The sequence below is a fragment of the Colias croceus genome, chromosome 24, assembly GCF_905220415.1.
Source record: "Colias croceus chromosome 24, ilColCroc2.1".
Taxonomy (NCBI): domain Eukaryota; kingdom Metazoa; phylum Arthropoda; class Insecta; order Lepidoptera; family Pieridae; genus Colias; species Colias croceus.
Window position 1 is genome coordinate 4,316,480 of NC_059560.1, and position 23,439 is coordinate 4,339,918.

General features: G+C 32.7%; 3 protein-coding genes across 3 annotated transcripts in view; 1 reads left to right on the top strand and 2 right to left on the bottom strand.

Moving 5' to 3' along the window:
* Positions 1-365: 365 nt before the first annotated feature.
* On the bottom strand, positions 366-5,985 carry LOC123702635. Its single transcript, XM_045650398.1, has 10 exons — positions 5,946-5,985; positions 5,712-5,860; positions 5,169-5,320; positions 4,848-4,930; positions 3,585-3,802; positions 2,798-2,968; positions 2,171-2,320; positions 1,495-1,667; positions 894-971; positions 366-606 (listed from the first exon to the last, which is right to left on the bottom strand). The coding sequence occupies exons 1-10, from the start codon at positions 5,983-5,985 to the stop codon at positions 408-410; spliced, it is 1,413 nt and encodes a 470-aa protein (XP_045506354.1). The 3' UTR covers positions 366-407.
* An 865-nt stretch (positions 5,986-6,850) lies between these two features.
* On the bottom strand, positions 6,851-13,818 carry LOC123702636 (the record flags this gene model as incomplete). The annotated part of the gene is made up of 10 exons (XM_045650399.1): positions 13,815-13,818; positions 11,551-11,651; positions 11,084-11,229; positions 10,468-10,544; positions 9,824-10,041; positions 9,411-9,581; positions 8,887-9,033; positions 8,270-8,442; positions 7,395-7,475; positions 6,851-6,956 (listed from the first exon to the last, which is right to left on the bottom strand). Coding segments are annotated over exons 1-10 (1,224 nt in total), but the record flags the coding sequence as incomplete, so codon positions are not given.
* A 3,194-nt stretch (positions 13,819-17,012) lies between these two features.
* LOC123702702 (T-cell leukemia homeobox protein 2) overlaps positions 17,013-23,439 on the top strand; it is a 39,471-nt gene continuing 33,044 nt past the window's right edge. The window contains exon 1 of the mRNA XM_045650481.1: positions 17,013-17,680. Coding sequence (XP_045506437.1) covers positions 17,131-17,680 — 550 coding nt within the window. The 5' untranslated portion in view covers positions 17,013-17,130. The remainder of the gene's footprint in view (positions 17,681-23,439) is intronic.

The window sequence follows — 23,439 nt, forward strand, 5'->3', positions numbered from 1 at the left end:
CAGTTCATGTTGTATTTCAAACAAAATGAGAAAAGTAAATTATGAACATGTAGATATTTGTTCGAACCAATTATACGCCTTGCGAACAAATGTGACTTTAACAATTAGATATATCAAATTAAAATTCCTGAACCCAAATGCACAGGAAGTTGTAAAAATATTTCAATTATTGATAACAGAATTATTGTTAAAATAAAATATTTCAAATTCAACAATTTTAACGATTTTAATGCTTTTCTGTATTTATAAAATCAGAAAACGCCTCTCTATATGAGTGATGAGTCTTAGTCTTTTTCATTGTATTTTCGTCAAAACATTACAAAACTTATCTTTTCCACAAATTGCTATAGTTGTATAAATATATAATATAATGGGATAAATAATAAAACTGATATAAATTTTAATGTTTATTGTTTTAAATTCGTTTCATTAAATACACGATCTGAAGCTCTCAGCACAACTCCACCATGTTGCATTACTTTATCATATGGAGTAACAGTTTCTAATTTATTATAATTTGTTTGTGTTCCTACTGTTGTATATGTACCATTTGCTTGTATATCTTCTTTATTACGTCTCGATTTAGCAACTTCGTTCTTGGCGGGACTGTAAAAAACATGTTTTATGTTACAGTTGTGATCACGTTTCTTTATATTTACTTTTGTTTCTTGGTGGTTAATAAATTTACAAAGTAAACATCACTGTTATTTACAGCAGTTATATTTAGTGCTGTTTTAAATAGTATTATCTGCAAATAATTCAGGTTGTTCTACCGAGAAGATTTGCAATTTGTTATTATTTGGATAGAATCAAAGGCTATAGATATATAATAATTAATAAGCAAAGCGTTTGAATTTGATTTTTCATCGTTAACTATTAAATAATACACCTACCCATCTGGATGATCGGCCCAACTTATTTCTTCCTCTATATGAGTTTCACTTGTCCTAAATAGTTTAGAACAGTCACCTCTGAAACAGGTAGAGTATTTTATACTATGTTCAAAGCAAGAAAAGGATATTTGCGTTTATTCTTTATCTGCTCCTTTTATTCAACTTTTTATCTCAATTTTAATATTATTTTGTCTTAAATTGTTTGTAAACAAGAATTTGTCTTCATTTAATTTGATGAATGACTTTGTTAAAAAAATTGTAGTATTTGGCATATACTTTATCTAGCTGTTGCCCGCAACTTCGGTTGCGTGGATAAGATAAATTTTCATGATATATGTTTTCATCCCCTATTTCACCCCTTTAGGGGATGAATTTTCTAAAATCCTTTCTTAGGGGATGCCTACGTTACGACATCTACCTGCATGCCAAATTTCAGCCCGATACGTCCAGTGGTTTGGGCTGTGCGTTGATAGATCACTATATCAGTCACCGTGAGTTTTATATATATATATAGATTAGTGTGATATTATATTTGCATGTGTAGGTATTTATAATTACTCTAATAACATAAATATAAATAATATATTAAATCAAGTTATACTTAGTATCCTTATAAATAGCGCAGTTGATGAGGACTCTGTTCTTAAATGCACTGGTATATAAAAATGGTCCATGACATCGATTGGTTCTTTCTTTTACAAGGCAAGCTGAAATAACTCCAATTACCACGGCGTTTGGACCGCTACCATGTACTAAGGGACCACCATGATCATTCTAGAAGATAATAAAATGATAATTTATTTATTTTAATAAAAGGTTAAAATAGACCACATATAAAATAAATATTATCTGATAGATACCTACATCAATTTTTCATTTTAGATGGTCTAGAGACTGGACTCTAGAAAAAGTTACATGAATATAGAAGAAATAGATCAAAGTTAACTGCATTGTACCAGGTATGATGTAATGATTACGAAGAAATAAGCAATTCGGTATTACAATATTTAGTCTACAAGTCCTACATCACTTCCATAATGTTCAATCTTTAGAAGAGTAAATTGAAATAACTAAGTATAAGCATTAGTTAATTGTATGAAAAATTATCAGATTCTGATGATTTTTTTTCTCATCAATATTTAGATTAAGTATTGTTTCTACGGCATGTGCGATTAATTTAACAAAAGTTTCTTTGGCTGTTTTTGGTGTGCAAATATTAGTACCACCTACCAAAGGTAAGATCATTAAGGAAATTTGATAATATTATTTGTATTTACCTCACAAAACCCCCCACTTCCAGCCAATCGTCTCCGCCAATCAGGACCATGGAATGCTGAGTGAATTATCGAGTCATTTGTATTGGACCTTCTCTCCCCTGAACCTAACTCACCGGAGTACATTATATCCGTACAGTCAGCGTATTTTTCCTAAAAGTGACATTTTTGATAACTGAAATATTATCTGAATCTGAATAGTAGGTAATTATCTACATCATGTTTATAATGGCCGAGAGCCGTAGAAGGTCTTCTTGATGCTTGTTTTTATAATATGTTGTTCTATATTTTATTTATTCACATAAGTTAGACAGATCTATTTAGCTTATGTTATCAGTTTATCACATAAGCTAAATAGATTATTGTGTTATTTATCAGGAAGATGTTCGATAAGCCCTTCATTTTCTCAATTTTTATTCTGAAATAGATAATAGTAGTTGTTTGTTTTGAAATATTTTCTGTAGGTATGTTACGTAAATATTTCTTCTTTGATTCTTAAAAAGTTTACTGAATTCAGTTATCATAATCATAAGAATCCGGAAAATAATTACACTTTCTATTTTTATGTAAACTATAGTTTTTCTACCTATAAATAGTTTTTTAATTAATAACAATAAGGTAAAATCTCACCAGACAAGGTTCGCTCAATTCAGGAATATTATCTTTAGTGCAGATCATATAATTATCAATAATATTGTGGTATCTCGGCCCCCAGCGCTGCTTGCATCTCGACTTGGGGACTATTATAACATCTGTTTGTAACAGATCTTGGGATATTGATTTACTGCGTTGATTTACCCACTGAAAGGTTGATAGATAAATATATTTTTTATTAATTTGTGGAATGCCTCTTCATTATTTTAAGTAAAGGATTAAAGGAAGAAAATATGTTGGAGATTAATTTAATTAATGAGTAGGTACTACCACTTCATAATTTCACAAATCAATGCAAGATGATATTATTACTGTAAATAGGTACCGTCTATACAATAAAAATACTTAATAAAAATGTACTTTCTGTTATTTTTTTTCCTTTCATGAACAAGATGGTGACCAGACGTAGGTAGGCTTATTGTGATAAAATTCAATAGGTAGGAAGATAGTAAAATTGTGCGGAAGGCAAGAAGGTAGGTAACTCTGTCTGTCTGTCTGTTACTCAATCACGCCTAAACTACTGAACCAATTTGCATGAAATTTGGTATGGAGATATTTTAATAACCGAGAAAGGACTTTTATTTATTAAAGACTTTTATTGCGATATAATATGTACCACGGGCGAGGCCGGGGCGGACCACTAGTTATGTATAGTTATGTACTGATATTTTCATGACGAAGATTAACTTTTACATTTAATCAAAACCAAATTTAGTGCAATGCTAGTTATTACTATTCCTATTAAATTACTATATTTACGTACATCATTATACTTCTTAGTACTCCCCCAGCCAGCTATAGAAGCAATAGTACCAGGATCCTCCAACCTACTGCTCTGGTTATTATAACAAATGGGTTTGGGAATGAAGTCACAACCTCGTATACGACGGTTGAAATCAAAGTCATCTTCTACTTTAACTATCGCTATGTCGTTGTTCATCCAACGTATGTTGTCGTTCTCGTGGCCGTCGAAAACGTAGTCTAAAATACAATACAAAACAAAATTCTTTATTTAGCACACTGACAACACACACACAACACAAATAGGCGGCCTTATTGCTTTCAAGCGATCTCTGCCAGGCAACCTTTGGATAGGATTAGTTTTAAATAAAAGAAATACATTTCAGACTCAGAATCTATACAAATGATGTATGCAAAAGAGTTGTTTACAGTACGTGCTAATCTCAGAAACTATTGCATCATTTTTAAGCTATTGCATAGCTTCTATTGGTACGGGAGCTACCAACGTTTTAAAAAAAATCATTTTAGTATAGATGGGTTTTTGATATGCTGTTTCTCTTGCTATTTCGGTTAGAGTCCGGGCTGTCTGGTTGGAGCGGATTCTATTCTCTAGCGTTTCTGCCACTTGTCTACAGGCACAGAGATTAAAGTTTTGTCACAACGCCCTTGTATGCTATTCTGTAAACTTAGACTTGTTATAAATTTTCATAATTCCGAAAATAATTCAAGTAAAAATATATTATTGTATTACGTTAATAAGTAAATAAATAATTCGAGTAAATGTCTGATAAGTGATAAGTTAATTATAATGGTGTTCGAATCACTCGAATTATTCCTATACATAGATGTTTTGATTCGAATAAATCTGAAAATGATCTGACGTTCTGGCAACGAGAAAAGTGTTATTGCTTTTTAATAAAATATTTTGAGATTTATGTGAGAAAAATTGTCTGTCATCTCCTCCAGGGGTGTCCCCAGACGAAGGATGAGCTGCACTAGCCCCCTGTGGGCTGTGCCCCTATGGTAAAGACGGTAATGGTGCCACACGTCGTTTTTTTTATTTGTCTTTTACCGTTATCTACGTAATCGTGGTGTTGGACCGTGTGTACGTATTATTTTACATTTAATAATTCAATTTAACTGTTTGATGATTAAGAAATGCTATTTAGTATCCGAAAGACTATGCGATCAGATAGAAAAGAAAGATTCATGTGTGATTAATGTTTTAATAAATAACTGTGTTTTATTTGTATTTTTTATCAAATACAATACTTATATGTCTTACTTCGAGGTACACACTTCCAAACTGCTTTTTTAGCTCCGTTTTTGATACATGGATTACTAATCCTATCATCTTCTTCACTGTATCTGAAAATTTAATTTTGATTCAATAATATTATAAGACGCACAAAGTCGTTTATTCAAATAATATGTTTTTAACTAGCAAGTAATATTATAAATTAATTGAGATGTATTTTTCAAATCAGAACACATATTTTTAAATAAAATTGTTATGCAAATAGATTAAACCAATGTAAAGTTAAACGCCAGGAAACAAAGTAAAGCCAAAGCATAAAACTAGTTTAAAATAAATAATATACAATACCTATAGGTGCCTGAAACTACATAAAAGTGTTTAGCGTCCTCTATACAAGCCGCTGACGTCAGGATATACTCCTCATGTATTATGACACCACCACAGACCCATCGACGGAAGTCTTTGTATCTCGGATTGTTTGATGGTAATTTTAGATACACCTTTAAATAAAAAGAAATATATGTAGATACATAATGTTATTACAATATGAAAATGGTTGTATAATAAAGCTTTTATTAGAAAATCGAAAAGCTTAGACCATTAATTACCTAGGAAATTGACAAAGAATAAGACGTTAAATTTTTTAAATAAATATAATGTTTTACATTTGGTGATGTGGACAATATTATGAAGGAAAATTTTAATCTATGTTTAATTCACGTATACATATATGAACGTCTGGAAACCTTGACTATTAAGCAGCAGCTCGGCTTTTCTTGCTTTTCTAATAAAGAAAAGCTTCATCTATCACAGCCTTCATTTTAATTGAAAAAACTAAGAAAGTGCTTTTTTTTAACAGATTTGCTAGAAAATATTTATCTTAATTCTTACCATATAAGGTCTATTATTTCTCACTTCGTCTCCATTTAAAATTCTTCTGCTCCCGTTTATAATGTTCTTAATATCAGTTATATTCGTTTTAGAGATAATATTTTGTACATAATTAGGTATTGTGGTTGCAACATCAATTGATTTTATACCTTAAAATAAATGGAATAAGATTACATTCACAAAAAATCGTTAATTAATTCTCATTACCTTTCAATTCGTTATTTTAGTACTTACTAAAAAACTGTGAAACTAAAAGGTAAACAAAAATAAACATGTTCAAATATAGAAACAATAATTTATCATATTATTTCGTCATCAATTTGGGATTGATTCAAAACATTTAATAAATACAATTTCACGGATGGTTTAAAGTTTTGATTGAAGCGCGATGAGCCGATGAATATTATTAAGTATTTATACTTTATAGTATAGGACCTGCCTCCTGGCAAAAGATATTTTCTGCTCTTAAAAATATGAGTAATAGCTTATTGGCTTTATTTAAGTTTATATAAATTTAAAAATATTATTTTGTTCTTTCTTAGTCATAAAAAATGATGTAATTTTAGTTAAGTAACTGCCTTGTAATGTTTTGGGTATACAGTATACAGTATACATATATATACCAGTAAATTACTTGTGTTGAAAAATAAAGAATAAAGAATAAAGAATTGGATTTGAAATGCGATTTTGAGAAAGACATTTTTTATCCTCTAAGGAAATTGTTATTGTTACTTAGTGTGGCCGAAAGGCTAGGCGTTGCCCCGGTATGGCGAAAAGACGTGGGTTCGAATACCGCCTCGTGATCGATTTTTTTCTGTTCTTTAAAAAAATTTGCAAATATTGTACGTGCTTTTAAATATTTTTACAATGCCTCAACTATACCTACAATAATTTTCACATATAGATCAAAAATTTTTCTTTCCCATGTTAATTTAATATGGTTTTCACAAAGGATAGTGTTTTTGTTGTCCTTTATATTAATAAAGTCATGTGAATTGTGATTTTTTATTATTAATCGTTATTTGCATGGACATGCTAAAAATTAAAGATTAGAACTATTATTGTTAAAGGAGGGAGAGCATTTATCATTTAAAAAAAACATACAGAGATATTTTACTAATTTATATTTTGCGTGTTTTTTGTTTTAAAATAATTTTCCCCTTAGTAGCTGAAGTTGCGATCTGTTTTGTTTTCTTTGTATTTCCAATACGAAGCAAGTTTGATTTAGATTCACTCTTAGCAGCACTGGAATAACATATAAAGTTCAAAAGTTATATAAACGATTAATTTATTTTATTATAAGTTACCGACAGATTATGATTTCAAATAAAGGCGTGTAGGTTTCAATACGGAATCTTACAATAGCCAAATGGAAGTTTTAAATTGATAAATTAAATAAAAAAATTATCAATTTTAATTTTAAACTTAAAGCAACAAAAACAGATGAATGTTTACAATGTACACAATGTACACAATGTTTATGAATTAGTTTGTTTTAGGGAATTCTACAACATTTTACAAAATTTGCTTATAACACAAATACAGGTTAATTTTCTATAGGCCTTCGACGAAAAGGCTAAAAAGCTAAAAATTAATAAAAAATATTATGTCATCATTCTATTCTTATAATACCTAATTGGTTTTCAAGATTTATTAAATAATAATAAATTAAACAAAAAATACCCTTCAGGATGACTCGCCCAGCTAAAAATTGTCTCACTCATGCGCGTTTGTGATGTCCTCAACAATCTTTTACATGATGCACTGCAAAAATATTTTAGAATCGTTTGAGGAGGTTTGAGGAATTTTGTTAAAATAATAAAAATTATAACATTAGCAGCAGATATAGCTTCTGAAAAACACAATTAAATCGTTAAGATACCATAACTATACCAGCCAATGCGCCTTTAAAAAGATAGTAAATAGGCGGATTTCGGATCAAGGCGAGAGTGGGAGTCGAGCATGCTTCGGTACCCGAATTGGGCCACGCTCGCACCGGGGAAGGTACCACACCCTCACAGAATATCGGCGCCATAGTGACAGTTTACTGTCGCGTTCCGTACGGTGAGTGAGGGGTCCGGAGGCCCACATCCCTTCCCATTCCCTCCCATCCACGCCCCTTCTACCGAAACCCTCCTCCTTCCAAATCCCTTTGAGGACAGCAACACATCCACTTCCCAGTGGAGTGGATGCTTATGGGCGGCGTGTATCGCTTAACATCAGGCGACGCGTCTGCTCGTTTGCTATCCTATAGCATAAAAAAAATCAATGCGAAGCATTTTCCACGCAAAACAACACGGTCAGTGTTGACGTGGCTAAAGAAAATGACAGCATACGTGCTTCCTTCAGCCGAGCCACGTCCACAAAGACTGAGTTGCGTCGCAAAGTATTACGCTGCTCGCTCTGTAGGACCCGCTTCTTGATGTCAGTTTTGAATTTATTTGGAAAAAATAGGACATCAATAACTACAAGAAGGGAATTCTAATTCTAGCTTATATTTATATAATACTACACATACAATATAACTACTCATGACTACAAATATTACCAATACGTACGCCATATCCTTATTAACAGCGCATCCAATCAAGTGGCGATTCTTCCACACGCTCGTATACAAGTAGGGCCCGTAGCACTGTCGCGTGACGTTAGCCGTCTGACACGCGGATATCACGCCCACCACTACGGAGCCAGTGCCGTAGCCCACTACGAGCGGCCCGCCGTGGTCGTTCTATACAAGTTAGTGGATATAATGCATCGAATGCATATACAAGTACGACCCGTAGCACTGTCGCGTGACGTTAGCCGTCTGACACGCGGATATCACCCCCACCACTACGGAGCCAGTGCCGTAGCCCACTACGAGCGCCCCGCCGTGGTCGTTCTATTGAAAAATTTGATGTAATATAACCTATAATAAAATAAATATAGCCTATGTGACTCGAAAATAATGTAGCTTTCTGTTGGTGAAATAATTTTTTGGTTCAGTAGTATTTGTAGTGTAATGTAGTCTATATAACGCAATTTTCAGATTTATCCGAGCGCGTTAGATTAACATAGGTAAGGGACGGTACCTATTGATGAGTACCCCAAGACTGTATGATCAGTGTAATATATCATGTTATAATAGCTAGTTAACAAAATCAATTGGAAGCCATGAAATACCCAATCTTACCTCACAAAAACCTCCCGAAACAACTTTAGACCGTCTCGTAGCATTGCCATGGTTGTTAGAATGTATGTCGGTATCATGTGGGACGATGTGCCTCCGCCCATCCTCCTCATCTGATAACACCAGCTCTTTACAACTTATCCCTTGTTCCTATATTTTTATTGAATTTTTTTCAGTTATTTTCTTAATTTTCTTAAGTGTGTGGAAGTATAAGTTACATAGAAACCATTAGACACTATGTAACCTAGGCGGCACAAGTAAGTTCAAATTAGAAACGTCTATGGTCACATAAATGAATGGTGTTTTCAAAAGATGTGTGTATTAAGCTGATCCATCTCTGTATAAAATAATACAAAAAATTATAAAACATTTAACTCAGCATAAAATTAACTCTGTTGAAAAAAACGATGTTAAAACGAATAAAATACTTCAAAAGTCAAGTACAAAGTTAACAGTCACAAATTACAAAATAAAAGGTGACATATCAATCAAAATTACTAACATATAAAACACGACACACAAAGTACCTTACAAAGATCGTTCATATTTTCATCAGAACCATCCTTCGCGCACACCATGTTCCCGTCAATGATGTGATGGTACCGCTCCGGCCAACGAGCCTTGCAGCTTTTCTTCGATATCAGCTTTACCTCCGTTTCAAGGAGGTCTGGTGAATTTTCTGTTGTTAGGCCATATACCTGCGGTGAGGTTAGGGTAGGTAGTATTGTCTCGTATTGTAAAATGCGTAAATTCTTGTATATAATAATTTATTTTTATTTTTGTATTTTAAATCGACTTCAAAAAAGGGAAAACTTTTTCAATTCGACCATACTAGTACAAGATAATGAGACTCTAAAATTGTAAAGAAGTAGGTAACTATATTACTTCTACTTGAAATCTATGTTCAAACCAATTAAAAAATTAAATACGAAACACATACATCCCCAAAACTATCCGTAGTGCCCCACCCAGCGACGGACGCAGTAATGCCCGGCTTCTCCAATTCCTCACTTTGATTATTATACGCTATCTTTTTTGGCACGAAGTCGCAGCCTCTAATCCGTCTCTCGAAGTTAAAGTTATCCTCTACTCGTACCACCGCTATGTCGTTGATCATCCAACGTATGTTGTCGAAGTCAGCTCCATCGAATACGTAATCTGTATGGTGTAGTTAGTAATGTCATCGAACATGACGTAATCTGAAGCGCGAGCAAAAAACTATAGTAACTATAGTATTCGTATCGTCATCGATAGCACCCTGTATCTTGTATCTAATCTGTGCCTGTAAGGGAATAAACGGAGCGTCTTTGCCGTCCGTAAAAAGAACTAATTTATTCCATATAAAAAAATTGTTACGTTTGCGTAATAGTTTTTCTGCTTGCGGTAGTTTTACTGCCTCTGGTAGGTAAATAATTATATCTAGTAAATATGTAGACAAAAACGAAATAACATCTATTTAACTGATAACTTAGTTGAATGAAAACATCTACGAGGCCCAAGTTGCTGAGTTTTATGCTAATAACAAATTCATTTGTGAGTGAGGATACCTTTGTCAACATAAATAATGTTTTTTCCTATACTTACTCTGCGGAACACATTTCCATACCGCTTTCTTAGCACCATGTATAATGCATTCATCATTTGATCCAACGGGAAACCATCTGAAATAATTTATTTTCCGTATTAAAAAGCAAGTTCATTTGAACAATAATAGTATTAGGAAATAGGACGATGTTATTTGAAAAAATGTCGTTATATGCTCCGTCTGTACTTTTGCGGAGTCATATTTTAAAGATCACTACAAAATATTATATACTTACTAGCTTACCGCCCGCGGCTTCGCCCGCTTTGTCTCAAACCTAATAAATTATATACTAACCTAATAAAACCTTCCTCTTGAATCACTCTATCTATTAAAAAAATAAACCGCATAAAAATCCGTTGCGTAGTTTTAAAGATTTAAGCATACAAAGGGACATAGGGACAGAGAAAGCGACTTTGTTTTATTCTATGTAGTGATATCATATATGATATTATCTCTACAAAGTATAAATTAATAAAGCTTGCTGTCTGTGTATGCTTAAATCAATAATTAGAGTGATTGAAGAGAAAGGTTTTAACATGTAATATTATGCTAAGTTTCCTAGAAAGCGGGCGAAGCAGCGCTTGGAAAACTAGTTTAACAATATTTTTTAGATACCTATGAGTACCAGACACAACATAGAAATGTTTAACATCCTCTATACAGGCTGCTGACGTCAGAATGTATTGAGCGTCGATGATCACACCGCCACACAGCCAGTTTGGGTCTAGTTTAGTTTCTGTAGTCGCAGGACGTAAGTACACCTGCAAAAAGACATTTTTAGGAATAAATACAGAAGTCAAAAGTATATTAAAAGGTCGTTAAATTATTTAACGTTGTTTGCCGTAGATTTTACTTATGTACATGTAGTATGTAGATGAAAGAGATTGATCTTAAAGATTTGATTCATTTGGTGTTGTGACTGACTGACTGGTCTCTCTATCAACGCACAGCAAAAATTACTGAAATTTGGTATGCAGATTGTCACTATGATTTTGGCATCCGCTAAGAAAAGTTGGATAAATTCTACCTCCAACAAAATAAAAAAGGGGATGAAAGTGTACAATGAAAACAGCTAATCTTACCATATAAGGTCTAGTATCTCCGACTTCACTCCCTCTCAATATGCGTCTAGTTTTGAGAGATAGTAAATCATTTGTGGTGTTTTGCGCATTAAGAACATTAACTGAAAATAATGAAATAAATTATAGTGTAGGTACGTACGTACTTATGACTAAAAATATAAATGTATATCACTGGTGTAGGTAAGTATCACTACATAGTATAAAACAAAGTCGCTTTCTCTGTCCCTATGTCCCTTTGTATGCTTAAATCTTTAAAACCACGCAACGGATTTTGATGCGGTTTTTTTTAAATGGATAGATTGATTCAAGATTTAAGTAGGTATTTAAGTAGATTCAAGATTTAGGTTTAAATATGTATATACCTAATTTATTAGGCTTTATAGAGAAAGCGGGCGAAGCCGCGGGCGGTAAGCTAGTCAATTATAAAACTTTTGCTGCTAATGTATGTGCGTATGTATAAGTAGTGAAAATCTTACCATGTTGAAAATGAAATAAATATATTAATAAAGTCACGAAATATTCCATTGCGCTGAGACTCAAAATCAGCTGAAAGTCATTTCATTTCACGGTCGCTCGACCGTAGATTTACAATTAAAATCGATAACATGGGACATTTTTAAAATCTAATAAACTAGCTGCGCCCCGCGGTTTCCACCGCGTGGCTCCACTCCTGCAGTTGGTCTGCGTGATTTTATATAGCCTACTCGAATTACTCGATAGCCTTGCTGCCTTCCTCGATGAATGTGCTATCTAACACAGAAATAAGTTTTCAAATCGGACCAGTAGATCTTGAGATTAGCGCGTTCAAACAAACAAACTATTCAGCTTTATAATATACACACCGGCACAATTAGCGGAACAGAAAAAAAAGTGAGACTATGAGATAATAACGCATATATTTGACGAAAATGTAATTAGACACAAAATAACAAGTTGATTAACATCTTTTAACAACGACTTTGAAAAGTTTTCGTTATTTTTTGTTGAAAAATAAAGAAATTTGAAATAAGTGAAATTTTTAGATGATTATGAACCATCACAAAAAAATAAGAAAAGTAAGCATTAAATGATTTGACAATAAAATTAAAGTAAAAATAATAACGAGTGTTTCCCCCTCTTGCTCTGATTACGGTTTCCATTCGTCTGGGCTTGCTACAGATTATGTTATCGATGATTTCTTGAGGCAACCGCTCTCACTCCTCAAGTAATGCGTTTCCAAGTTCATTCAGATTGTTGGGGGGTGGCATTCTGGATTTAACCCTTCTTTTTAGCAAGTCCCAGACATGCTTTATCGGATTCATATCGGGGGAATTTGCTGGCCACTGCATCACCGGTATACCTACGTGGCTCAGATATGCCTGTACCGATTGTGCACTATGAGCACGAGCATTATCTTGCATTAGAATAAAGTCGTCACCAATAAATGGGGCAAATGGTACAACATGTTCTTCTTAAATGTCTCTGATGTATTTATCTGCTGTCATGGTCCCTCCTGTGACTATCACTAACTCCGTGCGAGCTCTCAAACATATCCCTCCCCAAACCATAATCGAGCCGCCACCGTAAGCCAGTGTGTTCAAAATTAGACTATATTTGGCGTTCTATTCTGTCTCCATATTCGCTGTCTCCCATCGATCTGTTTTAAAAGAACTCTGCACTCATCAGTAAAGAGAACCTGCTGCCATTCGTTCAAATCCCAGACGATGTTCTCACGTATAGGTTTCTGTTCCGCTAATTGTGCCGGTGTGTGTATTAGTATAATACAGTTAGGTGGGAAAATACTAAATATGGCTTGGTTTTTAAAAACTACAAAAACTAATCTATATTTATTTTTATTGCTTATATTATATTAACTAACAAGATTAAAACTTAGATTAAAATATGTAAGAAATAGCCATTTACACTTTCAAATAATAATTTAGTAAGTCGGTAGGTACCTACTTTAGTTTTTACCCGACGCAATTGAGGGTAGTTCTGAATTCGAAGTATTTTTACTGCGTGGTCTTTGATCGATGTAATTAGGCTATTTACCTAATTAGAATTTTTTGCATATCGATGTACTGGGGACTTTATAATTATTTTGTTTTTATTATGACGTCTTATTTCCAGACAGAACGCCATGAGTAGATAGAACTGACTGGCAAATACCGCAGTTCTATGCACATGCGTCAACTACCTACAGACTGTACCAAGGAGGCGGTCAGCCTACTTCTATATTCTATGCACATGCCTTGAAATCAGTCTTACTAAACCTATTTCCATACCCATTATTATATTTACGTATGAATATAAATCAGAGATAAATATAAATAGGTATTATATAATAATATTATACGAATGTAATCCCCTTTAAATAGCGACATCTGGTGTAAAAATTCGAATTTGACGCAGCGCACAACTTTATACTACACTATTCGACCATAGATGGCGCTAAAACAAAACATTTATAGTATTGCTATTCACCGATAGATGTCAACTTGTATTAATGGTACGCGGTTCAAAAAGTTTATTTATTCATGTTCTTGAAAATAGGAATAAACCAACAAAAAGCGGGAAAAAAAATTTTAGGGACGCTTAGAATTTTACTTTTAACGTATGTAGGTATAACAGTGAATTAAATCATAATCTTTAACTGAAATCAAAACTTACAACAATCAAATCTTGAAAACGGAATAGTTGTATCTGAAAGCAGAAGCTTTATGGAAGAAGTAAGAGTTAAATTAGAGCTTCTCGTATTACCTATAAAGTGATATAATAAGTTTATTATAAGCTGGTACCTAGATATAAGATTACTTCGAGCAATAGTTGTGCTATATGTACTTACTTATCATAGAGTCATAGACACCTATTGATATCAATCACATAATCAACAATTCCTTAGAAAAGTATAAATGGTGATACCATTATCACCTATCACATAAGAGGTAAGGCCTAAAGGAGATATGGATAAAAAAATATTAATTAAGTTTTAAATTCAAGATAAAACACATTGTGCCCTTTATTTGCGCAGTGCGATAAATAACATAATAAGGCTTAATTTATTATAATTATTTTTTTGTTGTGTTCGCTATTGTCAGAAAGAAGGATCTTATGAAAGAAAAACTTAAGAAATGTTTGAAATACTTAAATTGAGAAAACATAACCGCTATATTTTAAACTTGACGCATTTGAAAGTTTGCGCGAAGACAGGACAGCGTCTGTCGGGTCAGCTAGTGAAGAATGAAAAATTTCTTGCTATATCTACTACTACCTACCTACCTACCAAGTTTTGTAAACAGAAAAATAAACAGGAATTCATTGCGAAATAAATCTTCTTGGCCTAAGTAATTTTTGTAAACTAATATCAAGTAAAAGTATAAAAAAGGTAGAGACAATTTGTTCTAGAAGTTATCTAAATTAAATCTAGATGCGTATAAATATTTGTATAGGTAGTTATAGGTAACCAAATCAAAAATATCTTACAAAACGAAATACCTACATTTATTTCATTTATGAAAGCAAAAATATGAAAAAATAACGCATATAATTAGAAGTAAAGTAATTACCTATATGCGTTGTTTAATGTTTTTTTTCATATTGTAGGTAAACACCTATTAATATTAGATATGTTATTTTCACAAAAGCTCAATATTATATTATCTGCTCTGGGTGCTTCGTGAAAAATGTGTTCATTTTATTTCAAAAAGCTCACAAAACAAGAAAGCTTATTTCATATTATGAGCGATGTAGAGCAAAAAAGTAGCTTTTGTTGAAATTGCAATCAAAGAAAATATCCTTTGACTAAAAATAATCAATTAGTCAAAAAATATTTTAGATAACAATTCAGTCGAAGCTTTTAGTAATTAAATCAATTTAATAAAATATATTGAAAGCTTTATGAAAGCATTCCATAATTTGGGTATTATTTACCTATACCTAAGTAGGATTGAATTTGTATAGGAATGTATAGGAACCTTTAGAGTTTAGACATAGTCGTCGTAACTCGTAGATACCTTCCTACATCTACTATCTGAACGTTGTCTATGTAAATACATATTATCTACCTACTTAAAAAATAAATAAATATTTCAGGACAATTTTCACACACGGCACGATCTGATCCTATAGTAGGTACCTACCCTAAGCTTTCGCTTTTGTTATGGGAACCAGATGGCTGATAAACATACTTACATATATAATTTTAAATAAATACGTTAGTATATAGATAATTAATAACCAGACACAGAGCAAACATATCTATGTTCATCACACAAAATATATTTGCCCCGGGTGGGAATTGAACCTACGACCTCCGACTTGGAACTTGGAAGGCCAACCAAGCCAACCGGCCAGTCAGTGTGTTAATCTTTAACCGTCTTCAAAAAAGAAGGAGGTTATTTTAATTCAACTTAATTCGATGTGTTGTTATAGGTTAAAATAAATATACGTTACCTACAAAATATGTAAAAACTATAGGTACCTACCTACTAAAAACAATTATTCGTTAGCGTTAGTACCTCAGTACACAACAGATACCTATTAAATACAAGCATGGTTCTATTATGAAAATAGGTAGGTAATAATTATACTGTGTTTCTATTATCATTAAAACTGCATTAACATTAATATTAACTTATAATACAAATACCATTAGGTCCCAAAATAGACTAGCGAATGAATCATCAATAAAATGAAACATGGCATTTCATTTCAAACACTAAGCATTAATGTAAAAGCAATGACTATTCATAGTTTATCACGGTAACCATAATCTAACGCCCTTTACCACTCCGACTGTCAAAACCAATACAATAAAACAGTTATCTTCCACAATACATTATTACTTATCTCAATAACATGAAACCTGGGCCCTATTTTATTATAAAGTGCATTGTCTATAACCCACTCGACCGCCGAACGTAAATAATTTAACTGTCTTAAAAGATTCAAAAATAGTTCCTTACATTGCCCCCCCTAATATGTACACCATTTGTCAGACCATAAGTCCATAACTTGATTTAAACAGCGCTTTACAGGACACGCCCACCGAGAAATGCTTTTATCTCGCTCTGGCACGCCAAATTTTGCTATTCGGTACAATGTAGAGATCCCGCTCTACCAAATAATCGACAATGTGTTTACGTTAGATGTGTGTATGTCAAAATAGCTTACGTGCTGGTCACTGTTATTTGAAATCATACTTATGTATCAAATAATACAGTTCATTTTCACTTGACTTCAAATAAGGGGTGAAGTAGAAAAGGGACAATTCGAAAGAGACAGCACAAGCCATTCTGCTAAAGTTACTGAGTCCAAACGAGTTTTTATGTTTGGAAATCGTATTAAGCTTTTGTCGGAAACTGTTCCACTCAACGAGCATAGTTGAGTTGCGGACAAACTATCGTTTGAAGAGGTGGGGCAGCTGATTGGCTCATTCTTTCTGACATTGTGTTTTGAAACGTTCGCCGCGGGCGGTGGTTAGTTTACGCGCGAATTCATCGAAGCCGCGTTTTTGCACAGATAATCGAGTGTTCGAAATTCGAATATGTTTAATTTTTTGTGAAGTAAACAATTTGTGCCAGTGTTTTGAATTCGACGAAGATGTCGTCAATACATTCTGATGATGACCAGGAGGAGATTAACGTAGATTCTGACAGTAGATTGTCTGGTCAGTGCGATAGGAGTATAGGTTCTGAGGACCATGACTCGGAGCACAGTTACCACGACAGATACCGGGATTCTCCAAACGAGCATATGACAGAAACGCAGCCGCGAGTCAATCTACCGTTTAGCATATCTAGATTATTAGGTAAACAGTTCGAGGAGATAGAAAAGCGTCGGAATTCCGGTGAGAGTGACGATAGGAGTGACCAGGACACTGAATCCGAGAGTGTAAAAGACGACGGAAAGGACAATAATATAGCGTTAAATTTTTCGCATAATCCTGGCCTGTATACGAACTCTGGCTTGTTGTTACGGCCTGGCTTGGGTCTGGGCGCTGGTTATGGGTTTTCTGGCAACCCCGGGGTGGTGAGAGTACCAGCTCATAGGGCTCTGGGGGCGTTGGGCGCTTGGGGGGTTGCTCTGGACCCCATGAGACAGGCTGCGGCAGCTGCGTTTGCACATCAAGTTGTGAAGGATAGATTAAATGGTACGTACCTATTGTAATAATTTACGTACAATGTATGTAGATATAATATTATTTATCTGTGAAATGTGAAGTTGATTGTTAAAAATTTTATCGAAATAAAATCCACAAAAATAATAACGAAAGCTTTTAACTTTAAAAGCTCTGTTTTTCGAATAGTTTTTTAGAAGCCGTTTATCCAGTTGTTTTTATTGATTTTTTCTCTAGGTGTTTGGTAGGTAGGTACGTCCTTTTATATTTTTTCGATCTTAACTAAGATTTAAAAAGTTCCTTAATTCTTTTTTATTAATTACCTAATTCCATTTAATTTATTCAAACGAGTAACGGGCATTGACACAAAAATTAATACTATAATAGCATATTAATAAATTTAGATATTCTCATCAAAAGCATAAACACATTTTTGAAAGAGAAATCTTACCAAAACATAAAAAATCGGAATGCAAAATATCCAGAACGCTTTTAAATTTCGAATCGCAATCTCAAAACGATAAATCACTTTTGGCCTGTATGTAAATCTTTAGCCAAAACAGATTCAAAATAAACAAAGTTATCAGTAGTTGCATAAAAAAAGTGGCAACGTCCGGACGATCACCGTTGCGTGTGTCACACTATAATAAAAAAAGAAAAAAGTTTTTTCTTTTTTTTTCCTTTTTAAGTTTTTTTACCTGTCGTGACGCCTAGGCTATAATTTGTCGCGGAGCGTCGCATAAGTACAAATTGGACCTTTTTTGAGGATTAAAAAATATAGATTATAGGTAGCTGATTGATGTCGGATGGGTAAACATTTTAGAGCAAAGATGCCGCCGAAATTTATTTTGATATAAAAACGTAATTTCGAGTAGGGTGCTTACTGGGTAATTAGAAATATTATAGGCTTGTTAGTTCACTATAGATATACATTTTAGCTGCCATAATAGAGTAGCTGATATTCAGAAAACTCCATGTCTTATATATTCTAAAATTATATTTTTTATCCCTTCTAAAATTATATTTTTTATCCCTGTCCCGTTTATATTCTGAGATCCTATTATAATTAATTTATCTACCTAGTACCTACATTGTCTAGATATTTAATTGCAAACATTTTATTTTTCCATCTCCTCCTTAACTTTCGATATCTACTCACAGCAAATCTAATTTTTATTAATCTCTTTAAAAATCTTAACTTCCTAAAAATATTCACTTTAGTTCATTGTACTGAACGTGTTCAAGAAGCCTTGCCAGACCATTATTCTTCCTTACCTTACTTATTATAACACTGCAATTTAGTTATTTTTTGCCCATCCCGGCGCGTGTTGGACCTCCCGATGTGATTTTTTACCACAAATAGAGGAAGTGTCGCCGCCTATAATTGAGACAGCCGTGAATTGGCAACCCAACTCCTTTGTCATTTTAGCGCCAATAATAATTTGACAGTTATTTGAAATAGGAAGTCCGGTTGGATAATTTTGTTCGTCTGTGGTCCGTCCGTCGTCAGTCGGTGCGACGAAATTAAATATTGGCGTTATTACAAAGGATAAAACAATTGACGCATTGAACTAAATCCATAATAAATAATATTACCTATTAATGCGAAAGTAACTCTGTCTGTATGTCTGTTACTCAATCACGCCTTAACTACTGAACCAATTTGCATGCAATTTGGTATAAAGATATTTTGATACCCGAGAAAGTACATAGGCTACTTTTTACCCCGGGAAATAGGATAGATTTTATCCCGGAAATCCCACGGGAACGGGAACTATGCGGGTTTTTCTTTGACTGTGCGGGCGAAGCTGCGGGTGGAAAGCTAGTGACTCATACAATAAAAGGATGGAGTGATTCAAAGTAAAGATTGAAATGAATGTAGAGTTAAAAATTACTAGGTACCTACATAGTATAAAACAAAGTCGCTTTCCCATATGTAATATTACATTTTTAAAACTACGCAACGGATTTTGATGCGGTTTTTTTTTAATAGATAGTGATTCATGAGGAAGGTTTTAGGTAAATCGGGCGAAGACGCGAGCGGGAAGCTAGTGCATCGTAAAATTCGTAAAATATTATGTTGATGCTGATCTTACGTCATCATACGAGTCACTAGACTAGCTAGTTTTCAGACGAATAATTTTGTTTCATTACATAATACATATGCATATTTAATATAACCCGCATTTTAATATAATATTTATATTAAAATGCGTGTTAATTTTCGATTCAAAACGTAAATGACAGCCTATTTAATTAAGAACACGGAAAAAATTAATAAATTATGGAAAAACGAAACGAACTGGAAATGTTTTTAGTAATTTATTTTACTTGCTACACTATAAATCTGAAAAAAAATTAATTCATAAATAACCCAAACATTTTAAATACTAGATAAAAATCGGCATTATAATTTAAATGAATCCGGTTCTTTTTTTAATTATTTTTTTTATATAAAATCTCTCAGGTTAATAAACTTTACGTGGTCATTTAATGATCATTAGAAATATAGTTTTAATAATCTGTGGAAATATCGGGAAAATGGTAATATGATCTGGAGCGTATCTGACTGGCTGGTTAGTTACCGTTTGCGGTTAGATGACTAGACTGGTCGAAAGTGTTAAGTGTGGTCTTTAGAGTTACGCAGGAATAGGGTATTATGGTAAAATATTGTTCATTTTAAAAGGAATTGATAAAAATGTATTGAGCAAAAATGGTGATTTGGAATATATATTAATTGATCCATTATCAGATAGGGATCGATATCCGATTACTAAAAGTTAACTGAGCAATTTTGACGAATAATTATACTTACCTACCTACTGATAAAATTTAAAAAAAACCTTGATGGCATGCAAATTATTGAACACGTTAAATAGGTAGGTAGGTAGGTAGGTAGGTAGGTGAGTACCTATCTGTATTTAATCTCTCTGAGAGTCCGAGATATTAAATATTACCCGAGATATTAAATATTACATAGACTTGTTTCTTCTTTTTAATAATTAATATGCAATTATTTCAAAAAAGAGACAGTTGGTGAATTTCCTTTCCGCGTTATAATGTTACAGATTGCCTCATTGAAGATACGTACTTACCTACCTACATAATTTAGAAAGTTTCATCTCAAAACTTATTTTGCAATCAAAATTATTCATAACAAAATACGCTTATGAATAAAAAACATTAATTTGTATCCATAAAAACGTTTTGAAATCAATAGCCGTCGTAATCGGTTAGATCTTGTAATACCGTTTCCGGTTATTGGAAGACCGCAGATTTGCCTAATGGGTACTTTACAGTTTACAGTGTAACGTAATACTATCGTTTTTATTTATTTCATTGGAAACTTAGTGATTATATACGCAAACATTATAAATTACTAGCTGCGCCCCGCGGTTTCACCCGCGTGGCTCCGCTCCTGTTGGTTTTAGCGTGATGATATTTACATAGCCTTCCTCGATGAATGGGCTCTCTAACACCGAAATAAATTTTTAAATCGGAGCAGTACTTCCTGAGATAAGCCCGTTCAATTAAAGAAACAAACTCTTCAGCTTTATAATATTAGTATAGATAATACCTATGTTCTTTTTCCATTTGTTTACCGGCACACAACAATTAAACAAAGTTTGATAATATTAAAATAATACATGCTTACTTAAATACAATTATCATAATATTATCAGCATGCACATTGCACACTGCTTAATCTGCTACTTGCTAGCATAATATTATCATCTCAAAGTATTATTTCTAGTTCAAGATATATAATTTCATCCCTAGGTAGGTAGGTATGGACAAAAAATAATAAGACAAATATAGCAAAATGTTACAACTTACACCTAATGAGCTAAACCGCGGTCTTTGCTAAATATAACTACTACAAATATTTCTGTATTTTTACTGCAATACCAGAAACAGTTACTACAAAAGAATATTACTGCAAATCCAAAGCAAAAAAAAAATTAAAAAACAAAGATTACGGTAGACTCCCCCAATTACATAAACGCTTTGTTCAACCGCTTGTAATTACATAATTATTCTGTAATAATAAAATTGTCTTCAATTCCACGATTTACCTTATTTTACCTTCATTTACCTCACAATTATTTTCAAGCGAATAACCATAAGAATTCAGGGCAAGACGTTTATCAAGACATTTGCAAATTGTGCATTCAGAATAAAGCTGTTTGCTTGATTGTTTTATGAACACAATATACATTTATACGCTATAAATAATAATATATTAACTCGGATGATTATAATTAATGATTTTGTATTATTTTAAAGCTTAATTTAAAGTAAATATAGGTAGGTATTGTAAAGGTTAAGGTAACCATTAAGTATACCGTGTTTTTATCTACCTATCCAAGATTTCCAAGTAGTGAATCCCCTTTCTCTTCTAAACTTCTAGAATCTTCTTTGCTTTCTGATTGTAGATCTATCAATTATTGTATTTTGTCAATTGTCTTTATTATTTCAGTAAATTTTAATTGTAGCCTTTGAGAAAAAATCATAGTTAGGTACTTGAAATATAACTAAATAAATCTTTACGGTATATTTATTCAAGTACGTACTTATTAGGTATAATTTATATTGCGAGAAATAGCAAGTAATAAATCTAACGCAAACGGGTTTAAATCTTGGACAGCCATCTTATAGGTGGGCATTATGAGTCAAAATTTAGGAATCAGAAATGTTAGTCTGCCTGAGGCTGATGTACGAATAGTTATGAAACAACTCATATATTATTTTTTATCTTTGAACTATCCTACCTATAATAAAAAGTATCAAAACGCACAGTTGAACGATTTCAGGCTACAATAATAATTAAAAAATTCATGTCCCGAAGGCATATTTAACCTGGTTGACAAAATATTATGTTTTCATTCTAATTCAAAAACTAAGCAATCTTTTCTTCAACATTGGTAACGTTTGAGCTTTATTTTCAAAAAGATTAAATATAGGCTGTAACGATTTACTATTAGTTGTTACTTTTAAAATGTAAAATTTTCAGTTTAAACCCTCCCTACGGGAATTTAGTTTCATTAAAAACATTGCTTACTTAGATTAGTATCTACCTAATTCTGAAAAGCACATAATATAGTTCTCAATAATAAATTAATAAATATGTTTAGAAATTCAACACAATATTCCTCATATTAATTCTACAGCGGCCGAATATCAATATGTTTGTACAACTCAATCCGTTTGAAGTCCGCCGACGGAGCTAATAACATAATTAATAGCTATTTGTACATAATTTCTGTTTTACAAATGTTTATTTATTTATGGCGCGTCATTTGTGTCTATAAAACAAAGTGATGATGTTGGAACATGATCAAACAGTAATGAGATGATAATTGATATAAATACTTCATTCGCTTATGGTTTTTAATGAGCAATTCGTTTAAACACTCGATTACTCCGAATTTGTATCGTATGTAGGTACCTAACTTCCAATAAATATATTTTGGTTTCTACTTAGTACTTGTATTGAACATTCATAAAATATGACTTTTGAAGTATCTTTATGAAGCAGATATCAAAATACAAGCGTTCGTAAGTAGAATCATTCAATTAATTAGATTGATTCGTTTTTAATTTTTAAAATAAGGTCCGTATTTATGAGCGACATCATATTAAAAGACAAAATTACCGTTTAATAATGTAAGATGTAGATGCCTTTATACCTATCCCTAAAATGATATTATCAGTGAAATAACTACACTTTTGCTTTCTACAGTATTTTACTCAATAGAAATCAAGTGCAGTCATATCAGATTCAGATATTA

Bases quoted from the DNA above. Each gene is read 5' to 3' on its own strand.
- LOC123702635 (XM_045650398.1), bottom strand. From the start codon at position 5,985: ATGTTTATTTTTGTTTACCTTTTAGTTTCACAGTTTTTTA. The intron at 1,668-2,170 runs GTAAATACAAAT...ATTATCTTCTAG, and splicing joins GAAGTGGGGGGTTTTGTGAG to AATGATCATGGTGGTCCCTT. The intron at 972-1,494 runs GTATAACTTGAT...TACCTGTTTCAG, and splicing joins GCTATTTATAAGGATACTAA to AGGTGACTGTTCTAAACTAT.